The 21945-nt window shown below is 42.4% G+C and overlaps 1 protein-coding gene across 4 annotated transcripts in view; it reads left to right on the forward strand.

Annotated features, from left to right (window-relative positions):
- Window positions 1-21945, forward strand: part of DIAPH2 (diaphanous related formin 2) — a 3515124-nt gene that overhangs the window by 1065671 nt on the left and 2427508 nt on the right. For all 4 annotated transcript variants that reach the window (XM_085607750.1, XM_085607751.1, XM_085607752.1 and 1 more), the window contains one exon: window positions 17254-17372. In XM_085607750.1, the coding sequence (XP_085463876.1) occupies window positions 17254-17372 (119 nt within the window). The remainder of the gene's footprint in view (window positions 1-17253; window positions 17373-21945) is intronic.

A 21945-nucleotide genomic window follows, 5' to 3' on the forward strand; every position in this document is an offset into this window, starting at 1 on the left:
ACACCCTGCTACATACCGAGAGAGAGCCGTCTAACCAGACCCATGGACACAATCTCCCATAGATATCTCAGAACTTTTCTATCTCCTAGAGAGTTATGCAACTTCAAGTTCCATCCCCCACAACCTATTCCCGCAGTGGACTACCTGTTCTCACCATTATCTCAGACCACAGTCAAACTAGCACACACCATCCCGGTGTACGTTCATCCCCACTTAACTTGACTCAAACCCCAGCTTACCTCCCTGTACAGTCTAGCCAGAAAGTCAGCAGCTTCTCCCTGAACTGCATGCTACACAATTGTGAGTCTGCAGTCAAACACGTCTAGAGATATTGGCCTTTATCCTAGATCATAATCGTGATATCCTGATCCTCACTGACACATGGCTCAACGACTCATCTAACCACACTCCTAGACCTTCTACTTCCTCCCAATTACTCAATCCTATGTATAGGCCGCGAAGATAGACTAGGCGGAGATCTCTCACTCATTCACAGAAGCTCACTGAGATGCAGGATCCTCCAAATGACTCAATTTCAGTCTTTCAAATGCATGTTGGAGGAAATACCCACATCCACTACCTCCTGAATGTGATCTACCATCCACTAGGTCATAAAAATTCCTTCATCGAGAAATGTTTGGATCTCGTCACCTCTCAACTGATCCCATCAGACAACACCATCTTCCTTGGAGACTTTAACATCCACTGAGGAATTGAGGGTAACAGCCTGGTGGACACCTTTACAGCCTTTCTCAAAGACAACAATCTCCAACAACACTGCCTTAAAACCACACACCACAAAGGCGCCATCCTTGACCCGATAATCTCCAATTCCCACAATTTACAGTCATATGACCCCATTCCAGTCGACTGCTATAACAACATGCAGATCCCATTCTTCCTCTCCAGCTCTTATACCAAAACTTCGGTGCAACCCAAGGAAGAGAAAATATGGTTTAGGAACACATCCAAACTTGGCAGTAAATCCATGGCCATCAAGGACCTTCATACCCTAATCTCAATTACACCCCACCTTGAAATTAATGAGGCCACCGACAATTTCAACTCCTGCACGCAATCCCTTATCAACAAATTTGCACAAAATACTAATAGAGAGAAGGAGCGTCACATTAATGCTAGTTGTATCCAATCAATTATTGAATTCTTTAAAGATCCAGTCCATACGCAAACTTCCTTTTCCAGATCCGTCCTTTATTAGCAACCATGTAGGTTCAAAAATTCATCCAATAAGCTTCACAATACAATCAGCTTACGCATTTCATCCAATCTAGGACGTCATCAGGGCTCTAAATGTTATTTCCTCTCAATTCATTCCAAAAAGACAGTCTCCCGATTTTTTTCTTCCTTATTCCTTATGTTCAACAGCGGGATTTATCGGACCGGTTGTTTCGAACGGGTTGTGAGAGCTGAACATGGCTTAACTTAACAGAGATAAATTTCGGCAACAAATAATAAGGAAGAAGAAGATCGGGCGACTGTCTTTTTAGAATGAATTGGGAGGAAATAAAATTTAGAGCTCTAATGATGTTCCAGAATGACTAAAAGTGGGTCAAGTCTCTCCTGTCTTGAAAAAACAAGCTTTCAACTTAGAGAGTATAAACAACTACCACCCAGTCTCCACACTTCCATTTTTAGACAAAGTCATTGAAAGTGCCGTTTCTTCCCAACTCACTTCACACATTCGAACAAACAACCTCCAAGACTCTCTTCAGTCAGGTTTCCGCCAGGGCCACAGTACGGAATCTGTGGTCCTACAAATAGTCGACTACTCCCTTAGAATCCTCGACTCTGGGAAATCCTGCCTCCTGGTCCTTCTGGACTTGTCCACTGCATTCAACACTGTCAACTATCTGGACCTCATTCTCACTCTTGAACAGCGCATGGGCTGTGAAGGCACAGTCCCCAAGTGGTTCTCCTCTTACCTAACCAAATGCTCCCAAATTGTGAAAATGGGCAACGTGTTCTCGAGACCAGTCAATGTCCATCATGGAGACCCTCAAGGCTCGGTCCTCTCCCCAACCCTCTTTAACCTGTACCTAGAGCCACTATGTGTGATTCTGAGAAACGTTGGGGTTCTCTTCCACCTCTACGCTGACGACACTCAAATATACATGAAAAGCTCTTCCCCCTGAAGACCTTGCCCTCCTTTCAATCACGCTTTTAAAGATTCTAAACTGGATTTCTAACAATCATTTAAGACCCAACTAAAACAGAATTTCACCTCCGAAAGGAAAAGCCCCAGTACAGGAATGAATGGCCAACTTTCCCGTCCTGTATGGCTGCCCTGTCATTATCCAGAGTGCTTATCCATGGTGCTAGATCCCTTGGTATCACACTTGCAAATCATCTAAACCTCCACAGCCATGGCCAAAAGTGCACAACACTAACTCAGACAGCTGTGCGGTGTCAGACAACTGATCCTGGAACAGGTCCTCAAAACAGTGGTGCAGTATCTCGTCCTCTTCAGACTAGATTACAGAATTGCCCTTCTGTCAGGTATTCCCAAAGTTTATCTAGGCCCACTGAGAGCAACTCTACATGCAGCAGTGTGCTTCTTGTTAGGTCTCAAGAAATGTGACCACATTTTCCCGTCCCTGCTAACTTTCCAATGGCTTCCCATTGAAGCTCGGGCCCAATTCAAAACCGCCTGCATTACCCACAGAACGCTGCACTCCTCTTCACCTGCCCATCTAAGTGAGAAACTGAAAATCTCTGGAGAAAAAAGGGGTTCCAGACATGCCCAAAACCTGCTCCTGAAACCCCACCTTCAGTCGAGAATGGTACATGAGCCAGTCATTCTCTGATAGTGCCACAAGAATCTTAGCTCCCTCCCTTCACTTATCAACCTACATAGCCACCGTCAAAAAGGACCTCAATCTCCTCCTATTTGACAGACATCTGGGTTAATCACCCTCAACCATACCTAAGTACTCTAGCCAGGAGACGAATGACCTTCATTTTGTGTCCCCACCTTCTTAATCAATGCTTGAACCGTGTACGTCTCTTGTCCAATGGCTGCATTTGTCCTGGTTGCAGCTCCTTGATGCAATATTGCAAAACATAATTATTGTAACTGTAACTTGTCGTACCCTTGTCTCATGCTGCTGCTGTGAATCGCTCTGACGCCTTCGAGCCATGTCCTTGCCATATAAAATAGCAAAAATAAATAAATGTCATTTAAGAAAAATTATGATCAGAACTTAAAATACAGAGCAAAGTGAGGCGATGTCATCATTTTGCATATGGTGAAATGTGTCTTTTGAGTATCATACATATATTTACATCTTCATTGCGTGTACCTCTGGGTCATCATCATGGTGGAAACTATATTTTGTACTGTGATTGCAAAAGCAATGTAGAAATGCAAGTAAATAATTCAAGTTGTAGACTCTTCTGGTTGCGGAATTAAATACATTTGACACTTATATATACATTGAGATTCAGAGCTAAGGTCTGAAATATAGAATGGATCATATTTGCATTTATTGACTCATATGAATATTAGAATTTTCTATCCCTCATTGAATTTTTCAACACATTTGCTGAAAAGTTGATATATGCATTAGAATTTATAGTGATGATCTGTAAATAATTGAAGCATAATTGTAGCAGTCTACCATAAATATCATATTTGCAGTTTTTTTTGTATAAAGATTTGACAGTTGACTGGCAGCCGACATGAAGAAAAAATCGTATTACATTTGAAGATTTAAAAATGTATGCACTCTTTTAAGAAATTCCTGGTTATTATGTGATCAAGTTAAGTAAGAAATGAAACGCCGCTTGATATGCAATTCTTGAATTTAATGGATGCCCCTGGCTGCGTTTGTATTCTGAAATTTAGATTTAACAGCACATTTTGTGCATTGGTACAAGGATCAGTTGTCAATGTTCATGAAGAAAGCTAAATGTATGTTATTTTTAAATAGTGCATACAAGACATTCAGGCCCCACATAATTTGGGGTGGAAATTGAACATCTGGTATATCCAGTGCTTTAACTGATCAGGCACTGCTTTAAGTTGAAATCGAGAGTATCTGCACTTCTCTGCTCTAGTGCAATACTTTTAATTGGAGAGTACCAGCACTTCTTGATAGCAACCAGGTATTCTATAGTATGAGTATGCAAACTTCCCTTCCATATACCATTTACAGCACTGGGCATATCCCTGACCTGTGGGGTGCAATGTTCACCAGAATTGCATTATGCATTTCTAATCTAAAAAAAAGATGATAAGCCGCTAATAGCATGTGTTTTGCTCTGGAGGGTCCCCAGTTAGGCCTAAATTATAAACTGATGCTGGTGCAAATGGGAATGTCCACCCTATTGGGATTTGCCTGAATAAAAACGATATGTCCTCAGTGCTCATTTATCTTTGCATTTCAGCGTCTTTCATCACCTGCCTTTCTTGGGCATAGTTTCCTCTTCTGTTTATCCCTATCACCCCTATTAGTGCTCAAGGAAGTATAGCCTATTACAAGTACCTCTAATGTGCATCATAGGGACAGGATTGAGTTCCTAGAATGATAGCAGTGAAACCATTGCTTAATTTGTAAAAGAATATGTGCCATGGACCTAAGATATTATCTGAAGCCTGTGGCGGCACTGCTGAATGTCAGGATTGCCTACTCTTGATTCCATCTCACGCCTCTTTCGTCCACCATCAAGCACTACTTGCCCCTTCAGGTCACTCTTATAGGTTCTTTTAATCTCTTCTTGTATTACTGCTTTTCTATATTTTTCTTACTTCTTCTTTCTTGCACCGGGTCATAATCTGATAGTAAAAAAATAAGTCCTGGTCCACAAAAATAAGTACAGTTGAGCTTTACCTCCCACCTCTGGCTCAAATTAACCCCTTCAGCGTGGCGCGGATTTCCGCGCCACGCTGAAGATTCCGTGCGCGGGCGGGGCCATGACGGAACGGTTCCGTCATGCGCACAGCGCAACCGACGTGCATGACGGCACCGCTCCGTCATGCGCGTCGAAGGGGTTAAGCAACGAATGCAACTGCAAAAATAAAAAAGCATTACCATGGAGTTGCAAAGTGGGCAGGACGCCCCGATCATTATCTTTATAAAATGAGATCACCACCCCACTCTGTGAATGTGGAATTGCTGGAAGGAGGCCAATAATCTGAACATTATTGTAATAATGCATGGTGCGCTTGTCATTGTCTCCTCGTGTGTCATTTGTACCATCACAGATCTTGGCGGGTGGTGTCTGACTCTCCAAAACAATACACTTTATCGTAGGAAGAAGAATGTGTTTAGGAATGGAACGAAAGGCCAATCTTCATGTAGCTCTGTATAAGCCAGCCAAAGAATGCGTCTCTGTGTTGACCAATGGAAACTGATATTGTAATTTTTTATTGAAATATGCATACCACCTTAACAAATTGCATCAAAATGTATCTAAAACAATTAGGTAGTGTATGCCGTTGATCAACTGATAACCAATAATTGGAGTGATTTCCCAGTATATTAAACTAACCAATGAAGTGCATTAACTAACCAATCAATTAATTAGGTAACTAACCCAAGACATGCATTTTTCAGGTTGCATTAAGAATTTTGCTACACAATTGTTCTCAACATGTACGGCCACTAATCGCTAAACCTTACAGGGTTAGCTAACAATTGATTTAATTTCTGTTCTCGAATAGTTGAGATCTTGGATTCTGAGTATATGGCGCTATTAACAAGTCCTGCTTTATTTAAAAGAAATACTAAGTTGCTCACAAAAGGGATTTACCTTAATACATGAGTGATTAGCTTTAATTGTAATAATGTAGACATTATTTGGAGTATTTACATTTCTTTCTAAATGCAAATTGCCACTTTACAAAAGCCTGAGGCAGGTCAAAGCATCATCTTCTAGTGAGATACAGAATTAATTTGAATCAAATGTGACATTATTCTGAATTGAGTCAAATGACTGAAATACCCCCCATCTCCATGAATTGCCTATCCCTTTTGGAAAAGCTGGGATAATTGTGAAGAAAAAGAAAATGCAAATAAAAACTCAGCCTTCATTGTAGACATATGTGAATACATTGTGTTCTCCAAGCAAATACTTTGCACCTTAGTTACAGTTTGGCAGAAGGGATACTCCTTCAAAACATGGCACTCTTATGCTGTATTACAGGTGTCATAGGCTATAATGCACTTGCACTAAGGTGGACAGGCCTTCCGCCAAATTTGTGGCAGAGTATCCCATCCCCCAAACTCTTAGTAAGGCCCTTTATTTCTGCTATATTGGGCTGTGTACTTCAGAGCGGGAGCATGTAGTTTGACATTCCCATCAGTTCAGTACTCAGGCAAGCATCACTAAAGTGCCTGGTGTTCTTGCATTTGAGTCAAATTTCCCTAATACATTTTTCCTCTGTGTCACTTGGTTTGAATGGGGTTTCGATCCTTTTTACCCCAATAAATGCAGTCAGCTGAATGATTCTGTTATCCACTGCACTATCCATACACTTGAATTCTTTTCTGACACTTTTCCATCCTGGGTGTACCAAACTGCAGTTTACTTGGTGATCCACAGCTACCTGTTTTCTCAAGTACATCCTGTCAGTCTTTTGAAATTATCTTACCTCTGGTCTTGAGGTCTGTCATTAACTTCTTAATATGTTACTCAATGTCATGAAATAATTCACTTTATGTATAATTTTACTTCAGTCTTGGAGAGCCCCAACATTCTCATTGCCTCGGTCACTGCTTTCTCTGCAGAACACAAATGAAGGCACAGGCTTACTCTTCCTTTACTATTTCACAGCAGACCAGCAAACCGTTCCGCTCTCCAGTCCATCACTATCAAAAACCTTTTCCTTTTTTAGGTCGAACCTGGGCAGCGCATGCGTTGCTCTGTGAGCCATGCTGTATTGAGGTACGGCATAGAAGCTCCGCCCTTTTCCCCGCCCCTCTTTCCAAACAGCTCCTGTTACTATCCTTGTGAAATCGTTGCTTTTCATTTGCAAAAAGGCTTAGCAGTCCCTCCTTGGTACTTCTTTGTCTGCATTTGTAACCTCCCATAACAACTGGACTTTTTACTTGTGGCATTACACAGTCTGCTTTAAAAGTCCGTGAGGACTATTTCTTTAATCATAACCTCCTCCGGCTGCGGGGGTGCCTAAATCACGCAATGGGAAGCTGCCCTTGGGCGAGGGCCACTCTCACCTGCAGCTATTCCATAATGCATTTAAAAGACACTGTATATTCTCCATGTGCTACCCTAACAAAAGCTGAAACTTTATTCTACCAACCCTAAAATTGAACGTTGTATGGAGGAATACAAATTTTACTCGGGCCGTCGCTTGCATGCGAGGGTGGTGCCTGATTGGTGTATTGTTGTATCCAAATCCTGTGCTCAACACAAACAACTGTGAACCATGCAATGCTGAGCTATGCTGTGGCTCAAATAACACAAAACAAAGCAAAACATTCAGCGTTAGCTGTCGTGGGCACTGTTTTTTTGCTAGCAGGGAAGGGGGTGGGGCAATACAAAGAGAGGTGTACTCCTTACTTTCCCGTAGGTTTCCATGATTGTCTGCTGTCCCTCAGACCATCCTCACTTCTAAGAGAAGAACGGTTACTCACCGGCATAGGACTGCTTTCTCTTAGCTTGGCCACCTCTGAGTGCCCTATTAAGCTGTAGCGGACCAGCCCCCCTCTTGTTATCAACTTGAAATACAATTTGGATGCCCTAGCATGCAGCACATTTGAAGAACACGCCACTATGCCATCTTCACTCTCAAAATCCGCCTACCACAAAAACTGATTTCCAGCATGTTTCTGGTTATGAATGTACCTAGACAACTCATTCCACTGTTGTTTCTTGGATAGGGTGTCGAATTGCCTTCAGATTATAATCTCGTTTAAAGCACACTGGCCTCAAAGGACGGTCCCATTTATGAATGGCTCTTGCGCTTCAGTGATGCTCGCTCCCACAGGGTATATATTTAGCAACTTTTGATTCGTACATCACCTGTATCTAACAAGTGAAGTCAAATGGATTCACACGCTTCTATTTCCCTTGAATGTGCAATCCCTGTGCTCCACCACTGTTTCGGATTATATTTTTGTTTATGAAAGATATCGTTCCCATTCAGTCGTAAAATACAAGCAGTGGCTGTCAATGTTTACAAAAAATTACGCTCATATAAATTGCGAATGAGCTAAAAAAAAACTTTAACTGTTAAAGCTTTGCTTCCTATATCTTAGCCAACATTTTGTACGATTCCCAAGGCCACTGGAGTTGCTGAAATCCTACTTGCCATCTTTTCAAGGAATGCAGACTTGTAGCGCCACGTTACACCTATGAAGCCTAGGTGCTGGCATTAGGTTCACCTTATCTGTCCTTGCCTTGCCTCCTTCTAAGTGAAGGACTTGTCTAGCTTTGTCAGAGGGCTGGACCAATCCTTTTGTGAATGGAGCTCATTATTATGCAGGTTCCCCTCGTTCTATTCAAGCCTCTCTCCTTCCTCTGCTCTTTTCCCCGTGGCGAGGAGGAGGCACACTCTTTATAACCACGAACAGTTAACAAATGAAGCGTAGAATGAAAGGATATCTGGACCATCATGTGCTGTCCACCTTCCCAAACTTGATTATCCTCTTTCCTCTGCAGCCATATGAGTTCTCACTTTGTTCATATCTATTTCGTTTTTTTTTTACTTTCAAAAGATAATTCTATCAATAGAGTAGACCTGGCCTCCCCCCAGGTCCTCCCTACAAGTTGTCCTTGACATTTTCACCGTCTTCGGGAGGTACTCGTGTTACAAAATAAATTGGAGCAAGTCCCTACTATACGTCCTTAGTGGGGAGCCCCCACCCCTGCCCCACAACTGCCCAATACAATTGGCAAGTGAGGGTTTCCGATACTTGGGCATATTTATCACGGCTGACTCCAAGCTTCACTATGAGCGTAATTTGTGCCCCTCTCTAATGAGGCTTAAACGTGATGTTGAGGTGTGGAGGCAACTTCCGCTCTCGCTCCTGGGGAGGGCAGCATTATTTAAGATGATGTCACTACCGTGCTTCTTATACGCCCTGCAGAATTCACTTGATCCAGTCCCAACAAGTTATTTTAGAGAAATAGAAGCCCTACAGAGAAACCTGCTGTGGGAGGGTAGGCCTCGGATAGCACTCCAGAAGCTGGTTCTGGGCTGGTACGATGGGGGTATTGGTCTACCTGACATAGGGAGATATTATTGGGCTGCACATCTGGCGGCCATAAATCACTGTGTATATAAACCTGAAGATGATCCGGCTTACAGGATGTATAAATGGCTACTTCCTGGGGCGCATACCACAGAGCCTTATATTCCAGACCCCGCCGATATCATCTCACGGGCCCGACTAAACACTTGGTGGCTGTGTGGCACATGGCTAGTAAAAGTCTGGGGTGGGATGGCAAACTTACACTGGCAACCACCTTTTGGGACTCGGAAAAGTTGGGCACACTGGTAACCACCAAGGGATTCGACAAGTGGGACTTGATAGGGATCTCAACAATTGGTGACCTGTGGAAGGGAGGTGGGGTGATGCCGTTCGCAGACCTACAGCAAAGCCACGACCTCGCGGATTCAGAACACTTCCGCTACCTGCAAGTCAAGCACGCATTACAGTCGAACATACATGGGGACACCTCCCTACCAGATGCCTCACCGGTAGAGGACAGACTATTTGATGGCTACTTACCAGACGGGGTAATATCACTGAAGTACAAAAAGCTAGTCAACAATATACCTGACCCCCTAATACCTCTGAGACAGTGCTGGGAGTGCGACGGGCTTGAGATAGACGATGAGGAATGGCAGGAGGCCTTGGCCTCCACTAAAGAGGTGGCCATCTCATCCAGACTACGTCTGGTGCAATTAAAGATCCTTCACCGGATCTACATCTCTGGTCCAACACTGGTTAAAATGGGTAAGAAGGATGAGGGTGATTGTAGGCGTGGATGTGGACAGATTGGATCCTTTATGCACATAATTTGGGAATGCCCCCTCATTCAGACCTACTGGTCAGGAGTGCTGGAGTGTATGAGTCGGGTGACAGGAAGTGCCTCTTGAATATCTGGGAGCCCACAGACCTTAACAGCAGAGATAGGCTATGGGTCACTTTGGGTCAGATGTTTGCCAAACGGAACATAGCACAGTCATGGGGGGCGAGGGAACCACCCGGGTTAAACTCCTGGAAAAAAGACATGGACTGGTGCATGATCAGGGAAAAAACTGTGTATGTCTCCCGTAGGTGTCCAAGGAAGTGGTCCTCCATCTGGGACAAATGGAATAAATATCGAGGATGTATCTGTGCTTTCCCCCCTGGACCGTATTTCCGAAGACCAACTTACACCTTAAACCATGTCGCAGTTAAAAGGATATTGTAAGTTTGTACCCATGAATACCCTAGGACTCGAAGCATATATGTCTGTACTTCTCTATGCCCTGTATTGTCGACTTTGTTGATGGTTAATAAAAATAATTTTTTTTAAAAATAGAGAAGACCTGGCTTCTTTCCTTATAAAGTAAAAAACGTACACAATTGTTTGTCCTGATTTGCAGACCATGTGATTTCACAGTATCAGGGATAAGTGGTTTGATGGTCCACATACAACCAATAAGCAAGTGTGTAATGGAGTTAATGAGCGTCTCCAAGGAATACGTAATACATAGTCAAGGTCGGACTGGCCAGCCGGGCAAGCGGCCCATTCCCCGGGAGGCTGGAGCCCCAGGAGGCCGGTATTGACATTTGGAGGCCGGTTTCAGCCTCTAGGAATGATCGTGCTCATTACCGACGGCGGCCGCAACTTGATCTAGCGCACATTAGCACGTCTGCCCACGCGGGCTGAAATGTTAATTTTTGCCAGGGCTGTTTTAAGTTTCCAGTCCGGCCTTGTACATAGTATATTGCATTTTTCTAAATTTGTTGGGATTTATACAGTACTTGCCATGCCTAGTTCTCTATTTTGTTGATTACTACTTAGCTTCTTTCTCTCTTGCACTAGCACCTAAATGTGTCGCTGGTTCATCACACAGATGCCGCTGAGTTACTCCTCTTGTACACTGTTCCTTAAAAAGCCATAATGTCAGCTGTATAGTTGTTCTGCTGCTTGAGGCTTTCAGTGTGTTTGTATGTTTATAAATAAGGTTGCTTAGTGAACATTTGGTGCAGGTGTCCTGAAACCTTCAAATGATGATCTTTATATGTGTACTAATGTAAAACATTTGAAAAGACATTCATATTTTATGATTTGAGATAACACATTAGTACCTTGAAAATGCAGTAATATGCCATAGTTATATGTGATCTTTGTAATTCAGCAAATAACATATTTTGAGTGCTTACAGTTTGAAAGGATTTTTAGAATTTTGATTTCTTTTATGAAATGTATATTTCCATTACTTCATATTCTGCATATTTTAACCTGACTTTATTATAGGCCTGCATTTTTCCCTTCTCTGCTTTATCTTACACTTGTGAGATGTTTTCCTGAACTTTCAATGTGAAATGAAACTGTGAACGAGAAGAGTTCTCACTCACTTACAAGGACTATTTGCAACATAACTTGTTACTTTGGGAACATCTGCTATGGGAAACTGTATCCTTGAACTCACTCATGTGCCTGTTACTAAAGGAACATTGTTTGGAGATGCATACAACGGATGATCTGACAAATTACCTGTGCTATGCCACCTCTTCCTATAATATATTTCTTCCTTTATACCATATGACAACCATCTTATACAAACTGACCAATGGACTGAGTGGTCTGACAAAATGAGGTGATCAAGGAGGTGTCACCCCGGAACTAGCTCTCGGACAGACACTGGAGACCGCACTTTAACCTTTCTGCATCTTTCCGTTGGGATCCTTTCAGGTCTAGCGCATACGCGTGTGTGCCAATCTTGGACTCTTTCCCGATGGGACACTGCACATAAGTTGTTCTGGCTCATGCTCTTGCTGAACTTTCCAAAGCTCCTTTCCACTTTTGGAAACCACAAACTAATTAGACTGTCCTGCACTCTTTATATCCTAAATGTTTATTAATGATGCACTAACCTTTAAATAATTTTGATAAATTTGACCTTTAACTAAACCACTGTCCGTCTTATCATGATTTGTCTCCTTAAGTTGATTGTGCATTCCAATTGATATATTATTGACATGGAAATATCAGTCTAGAGAAATCTCTAATCATCAGGTACTAATGGTATTGTTTTGTATTGCATTAACAGAACTATGGGTCTGCATGATTTTAGTCCGACTAAATTTATTTAGAAGATTCGGACTAGCACTAATAATTCTTTATCTATATAGTCTGGTATTGAGAGTCATATACTGGAATCTAATTATTAACTTGAAATTAATCCATCGGCGGATCAAGTGAGTGTTGGAGAATTAAGTAATATGATAGAGAATTACAATAATGAGATTTCTATTTATGTTTTTAAATAAAAAGGGCCCGGTATCCGCTGCAACAGTATCCTTTAAAATGTGAATGTGTCTTGAAATTGGAGCAGGCACAGATCTCCCTTCGGCTCAAGGTTTTCCAACCACCAGTTGCCACTTGCAGAGTGGATAAGGATGATCAAGATGTAGAACACATTGGAGCAAAGTGGACTGGGCAACACCATGCTGCTGTGGCAGAAAGTTTTGATGTGAGAAGTGCTAGGTGCTGTCTATCCACAGTGTCATTCTGATCCGCCTTTCCAGTCTAAATGTCAGTCCACCAAATGCAAAATGTGAAATCCACACAAGGACCATCTGGGAGGTAGGAGTACAAGATAAATCAAGCACAACTAAGTTGGATCCCTCCAACATGGTGGTTGTCTATTTGCTGCAGAGGACAAGCTAAAGTGCTTGAAAGCGAAAACAATGGGCAGGAGGCTGAGCAATATGCTGCCTCTTAAGGCCTGGACTTTGACAGCTGGATCGCCAACCCTGCTTTAAAAGGACCATGGATCTGTTGCTGGGGTGAAGGGCCTTTGTGCCATAGCCCATTCAGAAGCCTCAAAAGGGGCAAACTTCTTGGGGATACTGGCACATTATCACAAAAAGGTCGAAGGTGTGCGCTGTGGCCCAGCTTTGTTTGATGCACTCCAATGCCGAGTCAGTTTTGTCTTCTAAAAGTAAGGTGCCGTCAAAGAGCATATTGGTAAATTAAACTTGGATGTCACCTGAAACACCTGCGTATCTCATTCACACGTGGTACTGAATCCCCATTCCTGTACCGACTGTCCAGTCTAAGCATCCAGTATTGACTAGCCTATAGCAGATTACATAGTTCAGTGCATCTTAGTCATCCTTGATGATCTGTGCCAAATTGGCACAATACTGTTCAGTGACTGACTGTAAGATGTTGCTGGCTATCGGCTAGGCAGCTGAAAATAACTGAACGTAGGGTGAGACTCACAGAGGAAAATATTGTTTTTGACAAATGCCTCCACGTGTTTAGATTCTCTCTCAGAAGGAGTTATACAGTTTGAGTTTAGTTTACTTGTAGATGCCTGAACCACCAGGCTTTCAGGTGTAGAATGTTGAGTAAGGAAGGTAGAGTCTTCTGAGGCAATACATTATTTTCTAGCCACTTGACCATTTACCAGCTGGCAACAACAGGGTTTGTCCCAAGTGCCCGTTAGCATGTCTAAAAGACCTTCACTGTAAGGGAGAAGCCGTTCCATCTGCCCAGGTTGCATAACCTCTGTTAGTATGTTAGTTTTGACCTCAATAGATGGTAGCTGTAATTCAAGAACTTTCACCACAGCTTACGAGGCCGATTCTTCTATGGAGAGTCTGGGGTGAAACTCAACCCAATTTCAGGGGAGGTTCGTCATCATCATAATAGGGGGGTGCATCATGCCTGTGATGTTTATCGTCATCACCCAAGTCTTGGAAACCATGTTCTGAATAGATTTAGGAGTTTTTAGGCTACCCCTAGGTAGTGGCAATGTTCTGTCTGAGCCAGAATGAGGATGGACTGGCGGTGTCCGAACTTGCGTAGGATGCAGCTTCAGTGAAGGTTGTATTGGATTCAGCTTGGAGTCTGACAAAACAACCTGGTCCACCTACGGGGTCAGAGCTGGTGTCAACATGGCAGGAACCGGTGTGGAGTGTGGCGATGGGTTTGAAGTCAGAATGAGCATCATCCCCAGAGTTGAGGTTGAACATGCAGCAGGTCTTACATGCCTTCCTATAAGGTTTGGCTGCAGAGAGTTTGGCTTTGTGTCCCCAGGTCACTTTTTGGTTCCTCTAGATGCAATTGCCACAGATCTTGAGTTGTTCGATGACTCTAGCACTAGATGCACACCACATGGGCATCTCTCACAGTGATCTGTTAGTGATAGTCCCTACAAGCCTTAAGCCCTGTTGCTTTTATTGGGGACATGTGAGGACAGTAGAGATATGTCCGTTGCACAGAATTTTGAAGGAAACATCTTTAGCAGAAGATGAGCTAAAAAGTAGAAAACGAGTTCTGAAACTGCACCCGAAGGTGCAGAAAGAATGCAGCTGATGTTGGCACATAGGAGTGGTGCTTATATGCACCTCCGATGTAATTTCCGTTTTGGAACAATTCCACCTGATGGCGCACAGGAGAAAGGCTGTGAATACACTCGGATTCAATCTGGCACCTAGGGGTTTTCATTAGCTGAGGAACTTGTGGTTAGACATTTTCATCATAAAGATTGTTATCACTGATGAAGTAGGACAAAATATATTAAATCTGGAAGCTGGAATTATGTTTACAGTTTTGATTTGTTTTTGTTGAGAATCGGTCTTATAGAACATGTTGCATATGGTTCATTTGGTGGCTTTGGGCAACCTACTATAGTCACCCACAATACACTGGATAGTGGAGAAGAGTTTTTTTATTTGCCCGGTTTTATTCTCATTAGCAAAAGGTTTAATTTTGAAATGTTGAGTGTGAGAAAATATATTCCTATTCAATCCAATGGTTATCAAAATTATTCCTTTGTTTTCTTAGTTTGAGTTATAAATTGGTATGCAGGATTACCCATACTGACGTATTATTTTTAAGAGTTGTGTAAGTCATACTTTAGATAAGATGGATGATGGAGTTAAGCCCTCAAGGAAGAGCACAAGAGTGGAGTCAAGCTGATACGATATGTGTGTGTGTGTATATGTGTGTGTGTGTGTGTGTGTGTGTATATATATATATATATATATATTCACTGAAAAAACCATAGGTTTCACACATGTTATAGTTAGTGGAAATTTTACTGATAAAAAACCAATGAAATTGCCCCGTTATAGTTAGCGCAGGCAACTATAACTCACGCGACCGCAATCCTCTGCTGATGCTAATACTGTATTTAGACACTTATTTGCCCATGTCTTCTTCCATACATTTTTAGCTATACATATATTACAAATATTTTTTTTTCATAAAGACACATATGTCATCAGCAGAGGATTGCGGTCGCATGAGTTATAGTTGCCTGCGCTAACTATAACGGGGCAATTTCATTGGTTTTTTATCAGTAAAATTTCCACTAACTATAACATGTGTGAAACCTATGGTTTTTTCAGTGAATTTGCAAGGTTTTTTAAATGCTAATTCCTAACTATAACGTGTGTGAAACCTATGGTTTTTTCAGTGAATTAGTACGGTTTTTTAAATGCTAAGTTTTTTTCCCTTATAATAAGCCCTGTACATTTGGTGGCCTACGGCCACCAAAAGCACAGGGGGTGGGGTAAGTGTGGATAGTGTTTTTTTCCATTGTAATAAGCCCAGCACATTTGGTGGCCTTCGGCCACCAAAAGCACAGGGGGTGGGGTAAGTGTGGATAGTGTTTTTTTTATTTTTATTTTTTTACCGTACGCTTACCGTAAGCGTACGGTAAGCGTACCCCGCGAAATTGCCGAAAAAAAAATAAAACCGTTTTTGCACTTGGGGGATGTTTGGGGACTCCCTCAACATGACTATGTGGGAGGGAGTTGTCAAAACAGCCCCTTTACATGTTTTTGGGCTTCCGATTTTAAAAATCTCTCTCAGTGCGAGAGACAAAATGGCGGCCGCCGCTTCCTGGTTTCGGCCGATTCGAATGTTTACTAAGATCTAAGAGCCAATCAGAATCGCGCTCGCGCACGCCACCGTACGCTTACCGTAAGCGTACGGTAAGCGTACCGTAAGCTGGCTCAGATATATATATTGATTTAAAGGCTATTTTCTCAGAATCTACTGAACAGATTTACACCAAACCTACAAAAGGCACTTCCTTGACCTAGGGACTACCTCTCTGCCAAATTTTGAGTAATTCTGTTCAGCCATTCGGGCTGTAGCTCGTTCTAAAGGTCCTATGGAAAAATGCATGGGAAAAACGCGTTTTGGGACCCCCCTTTTATCTCAGCCCCCGCTTGACGAATCCCCCCGAGACTTTCAGGGTAGGAGCGGAGCGTAGCGCCCCACCTATTTTGAGAAATTCGCGAGGATTCGTCGACCGGCGCCAAAGTTATTCAAAATAGAATGTTGAGGTTTTCCTATGGAAACGTGGTCCTAACTATAACTACCTACTGGCTATCGCCAGTAGGTAATATATATATATATATATATATATATATATATATATATATATATATATATATATATATATATATATTCCATAAGAAAAATCACTCTGAGTCTACAGGGTGATAAACAAGCCCATATATACCATATATATGTATGTGTGTGTATGTATATATATATATATATATATATATATATATATATATATATATATATATATATATATATATATGCATTTGTTTTTTTATTTCGCAGTAGTAACACTAAAATAAACGGGGGCATTTTCAAAAGCAAGGGACAATGCAAAACAAGCTGCAAATATTTTCACCATGAGGCATATCATTTGATAGGAATTCATTTTAGTTGATTGTCAACTCCAGAAAGACATTTCTCTACACATCATGAAACCATAATGTAATTTATAGGAAAGGTAAGTCTCTGCCGCGTGAATCCAGCTTGGTAGCAGCGCGGTCTGTACTGAAGCAGTTCTCAATTACGGACAGAGAGCAATAGACGAAATGAATTTTCTTTTTAGAATAGCTTGAAAAATAACATACAAGCAATTTACCTCTGAAAATGATATTTCCAGCATTGACTGTATTGGGGAATTTATAATGCGGCTTTTCTTTGTATTGACGTATTTATTGACGGAAAAGAATGCTCTCGTGATGCCGCAGTAATGCACATTTTATATTCTTTTTACATTAGGCGCTGAAAGAGAAGGACAACGAGGAGCTGGACATTCAACTGAAAGTGTTTGATGAAAGCAAAGATGAGGACTTGATCGAATTACAGCACCGCCTGGGCGACATCCGAGCTGAGATGGAATATCCTTTGCTAAAACAGGTTGCCCGTTAATTATCGGCGTCCTCTCCTCTGTGATTGGTCGTTTTATTGCGTGGCCGAGAGGTCGGGTGGTGACCGCACGCGTTTCAGGCTGAACTTTTCCGTAAAGACATATATACAGCCCGTGATGAATCAATCTCTGTCTCCTTATCTAAGCTTCTTTCATTCTCGCCTTCAAAATGGGGAGTCCGCGCGGCTCCATCCCCTGGATGAAAGAACGTGGCAAAGGCGAAGATCTTGTGGCCATATTTAATTTAATTCCATGTTCAGACAGGTCAGACGAGATCACGCGTTGAGCAGAGCTGCTGCCCTTTTTGAGCACTCTTATATTAGATTATTATTGCAGATTTAATAGTGTTGGAGGCGATTCTCTGCTTCACATAAGACCAAGGAAAGAATTTCATCGAGGCTGACCACACATTTTACACCGAATTCATGGGCCTATCTGCAGACACTGGCAAGGCAGCCGTAGATAGTGACAGTACAGTGTCCTGCAGGTATCTCTGCCTAGCCCTGTTGAATAAGTCCAATACCCTCATCTATCGTTGCCTAACACCGGTGATTAGTCCGTTTTCAAAGGCACTATTTTATTTTTCTTCTTTTGCCAATTGTCTCATTTTTTCCCCGTCCACTTTAAGCATTGTTTCAGTAGTAAACCTGTTCTGTCTTTTTGGGTTCTAAGAGTAGATGCTCAAGTCTATTGGCCTACTGTAGCCTGACTCGGGAGCCTTTTTGAAAAATATGGTCACATAGGTAATGTTGCGTAAACCATAGATTTTTGAAACTGTCGTCCAGCTGTTTCAGAAATGTCTTTCTCTTACCTCAATTACATATTTTATACTTGTTTCTTCTTCACGTGTCATTCAAACTTGAATACATGGAGGTGTCATGTAGCTGGTCCTATCTGAACGAGCCTGGCAGATAACCTAAGGTTTCCCCAGAAATCTTTGTTATTCAAACAATTAAGTATTCTTACATGAAAGGTACACTGTGATGTGCAAACGTTTTTCCTCACAAACCAAAAGATCAATGGTCATACTATTTATGTATATATGTGTGTTTTGCTGGTATTTGAATAGCGTGAACCTACCTTAAAGGCTGAAAAGTAAAGGTACAGCCAACATTTAACTGTTGGGATAGCTGGTTCTAAGACTGAAAGCAGATTGTTACTGCTCTGAGACGTAGTGTTCTTTATAGAGGTGTGTTTTAAGCTCTTTCCTACATTGACGCAGGGTTTAACTTGTCCTGATGGATACAAGAATGTCATTTCAGATGCTGGGTCCATAGATGGTAAAGGGCGGTTGCCTTGTGTTTTTTCACTTCGTTGTTTCCTGTCTGATGATCTCCTGGCTGTGCCGAGAGTCACTAGTCAATCAATCAATCATACATTTATGTAGCTTGGCAATTCACCTTTGGGGGTCTCGTGGTGCTGGAACTGTTTGCTGCTGCATGGGGGTTGAATATTCAAGATATCCAGATTTTTCGTTCTCCTCTGAATTGCTTGGGCGATAGTGTGGTCCAGAGGTGCAGGGGGAGGTTGTTCCAGACCTTGGAAGGCAGGTGCGAGAATGAGCGTCCTCTGCTGTTTACTCGGGGTGTCTGCGAGGGAGAGGGAAGCTGAGCGAAAGTGTCTGGTCGGTTGGTGGAAGGTCAGGCACTTGTTGATGTATGCTGATCCTTCGTTGTGCAGTGCCTTGTATGCAGGGGTCTGCATCTTGAACTGCCATCTCTTCTGAATTGTGAGCCAGTGTAGTTTCTTAACATGTGGTGTGATGTGGGTCCTTCTGGGGAGGTCAAGTATGAGTCTTGCCACTGAGTTCTGTATTGTCTGGATTCTCTTCAGGAGGCGTGCAGTGATTCCCACCTAAAGCGTGTTTCCGTAGTCCAGTCTGCTGGTGAGGAGGGCTCCCGTGACAGTCCATCTGGTGTTTACCCGGAGCCACCTGAAGAACTTGCGTAGCATGCGTAGGGACTGGAAGCAGGTGGATGAGACTGCATTGACTTGTTTCTTCCTGGATAGCTTGCTATCCAGGATGATGCGGAGCTTGCGGGCGTGGTCATTTGGGGGGTGGGGGTCGACCAAGATCCACAGGCCACCACGTGTTGTTCCAGTGCGAGGGGTTGTTCCCAAAGACTAGGACTTCCCTCTTGTCAGTCTAGTTATGCTTAGACTGTCAGCATGAGAGGCAGTAGTGCTGGTTATGATGTGTTTGTTGTAATACAGCTTGTTTTGAAGATGCTGTGAGCTGACTATGGAAGCTAATGGAATTCCTTTAGTGTCCAGGTGATATGGTATGCTGCATATGTAGGGTGACCTTAAAGGGGGCAGTGTGGAGCCTGGGAGGCTTAGGAGCAGGGTATTAGTACTTATTGTACTGCATAATGTTTTTGCAATGTCATCACAAATGGTAAGTTGTCATACATGTATATCCCACTTTCACCTGCACATACATTTCTTCTATATGTCAAATACAGACAGCTATATCCTCATTGTTAAACCTCTTATAGTGCTGTTCTGCACATCTGAACGTATCTCCCTTTTTCACATTTCCTTTCCCTTTATCACAGGTCCACACTACATTTATTTCTCATGTTTATGAATGCATATTTCCTCCCTTATTGTCACATACACACAGATCCTCATTGCCACATAAAACGGTACCTCCTATTCTATCACAAGCATGAGCTATACTCACTTTATCAGACCCTCTAAACTCACCCTCACAGATTCATTCAGCAGGGCCGGCCTTAAGATATTTCGGGCCCTGTCCAGAGTATGCTGTATGGGCCCCCCATGACACAAGTCTAGTTGTTTTTCATTGCTAATCATTTTATTTTAGTAGATTGTTAACAAGTACAAATAAAATGTAACTATACAAGTGCACCTGTAATAGAATAATATATAACACCACTTTTTCACTAAAAGGGATCTTTCCTTGCTTTCTGTCCTGCAAATTCTTTTATTAATTCTCTGTATTCACTGTATTCAAGAGTTCGTTCAACTTCATGTTCCACCGATAACTGTTCCAAGCCAGTCACCTGATCTTGGACCATTGAAGAGAGCAAGTAATTCTTAATAATTTTCAACTTTGAGAATGATCGTTCCCCGGAGGCTACTGTTGTGACAGGAACTGTCAAAAACATTTTAAGAATGATGTTTACATTGGGATACATTTTATGCAAGCTGTTGTCTTACATGTATTTGACAACAGAGAGAGCAGATGCAGTACCTGCTGCATCTGCACCAGGATGACTTTTCTTGTACAGACCCTGGAAGCTTTTAATTTCTGAGATGAGTTCATCCCCTGCAATGTCTTCTTCAAAATATGTAGCTGCATCTTTGCACTTTTTCTTGATATCTCCTGTTGCCAAGGGTTTACCCGATAGGACTTGATTCACAAACCCATATCGTCTATATACGATCCCCTCCAAATACTGAAATAAAGATTTTTGTGTGTGTCATTTATAGGTTAAATATTTAATCCAATCATTAAGGCCATGAAGGATCGGTGCTCTGAAGAAGAAAAAAATAACATTAATTTACACCAATTTTGGTACTCCAACCTCAATGGTATATTTCTGTGAAAATTTCTGAGACATTTTTGGGCAGTGTGCTAAATGAGAATGTGAAACATACACACTAGCGATGATGACGTTATCAAACTTTTTAAATTCTATGCGAGCATGCAGTATTCTGGTTATTGGCCTCTGTGAGTTTGTGTTTCTGAAGACTTTGTGAGCTCCACTGAGAAGTCTATAGCACATTGAAAACACATTGTTAAGGTGGCAGGACCAGAACTACGCTCCTCTACAGCAGAGGGCAGGTAGATCCTACACCAGATTTGACAGGTTGAGCTCCTAATCTAAGGTTGAAAACAGCAGACCACTCGCAGCCTGGTGCTTTCAAATGACAACACCCCAGACTGAAACAACAAGACCTGCCCAGCCTTAATGCACGCTAAAAGAAGTTGCTTGAGGTTCTCACGTTGCAGATAACGGGGAATGTTACTGGATAAGAATGAATTGAGAATTGAGTTCATAAATCACTCTGCCCCATGGCATACACAATGTACCGTGCACGCTGCAGCTTTTTAGGTCTCGCCTGACCCAGCGCATGCGCTGGTCTGGCGAGACTTATTGAGAGGGCTCCAAAAAGTGCTACCAGGCCAGCCTAGAGCTACAATGCATGTGCGCGGGCGTGCGTGCGTGGCGCTTTTACCGCGATTACTTTCACAGCCGCTTTGATGTTTGAATGCGAACGCGATCACTTTCACTTGGCATAGCCAATAGGTCTCGCTTTTGGGACCTTATAAGTAATTAGTTATGCAACTGTTGCATGGCTAAACACTTATAAGGTCCCAAAGGCGAGGCCTATTAGCTATGCCAGTGCTTGTTTATCCTGCTGTGCACGTTTGAAAACTAGCACAGGCCAATGTAGGGGAGGCTGCCACCCTTCCTTCGGTGCAGTACATTACAGTAATGACGTTACATGCATTGCACATTTCATCAGTAATCCAAGGAGGTACTGTGCCCCTAAGTTACCTAGTACTGTCC

Source organism: Triturus cristatus, chromosome 5_2 (genome assembly GCF_964204655.1).
Source record: "Triturus cristatus chromosome 5_2, aTriCri1.1, whole genome shotgun sequence".
NCBI classification, from domain to species: domain Eukaryota; kingdom Metazoa; phylum Chordata; class Amphibia; order Caudata; family Salamandridae; genus Triturus; species Triturus cristatus.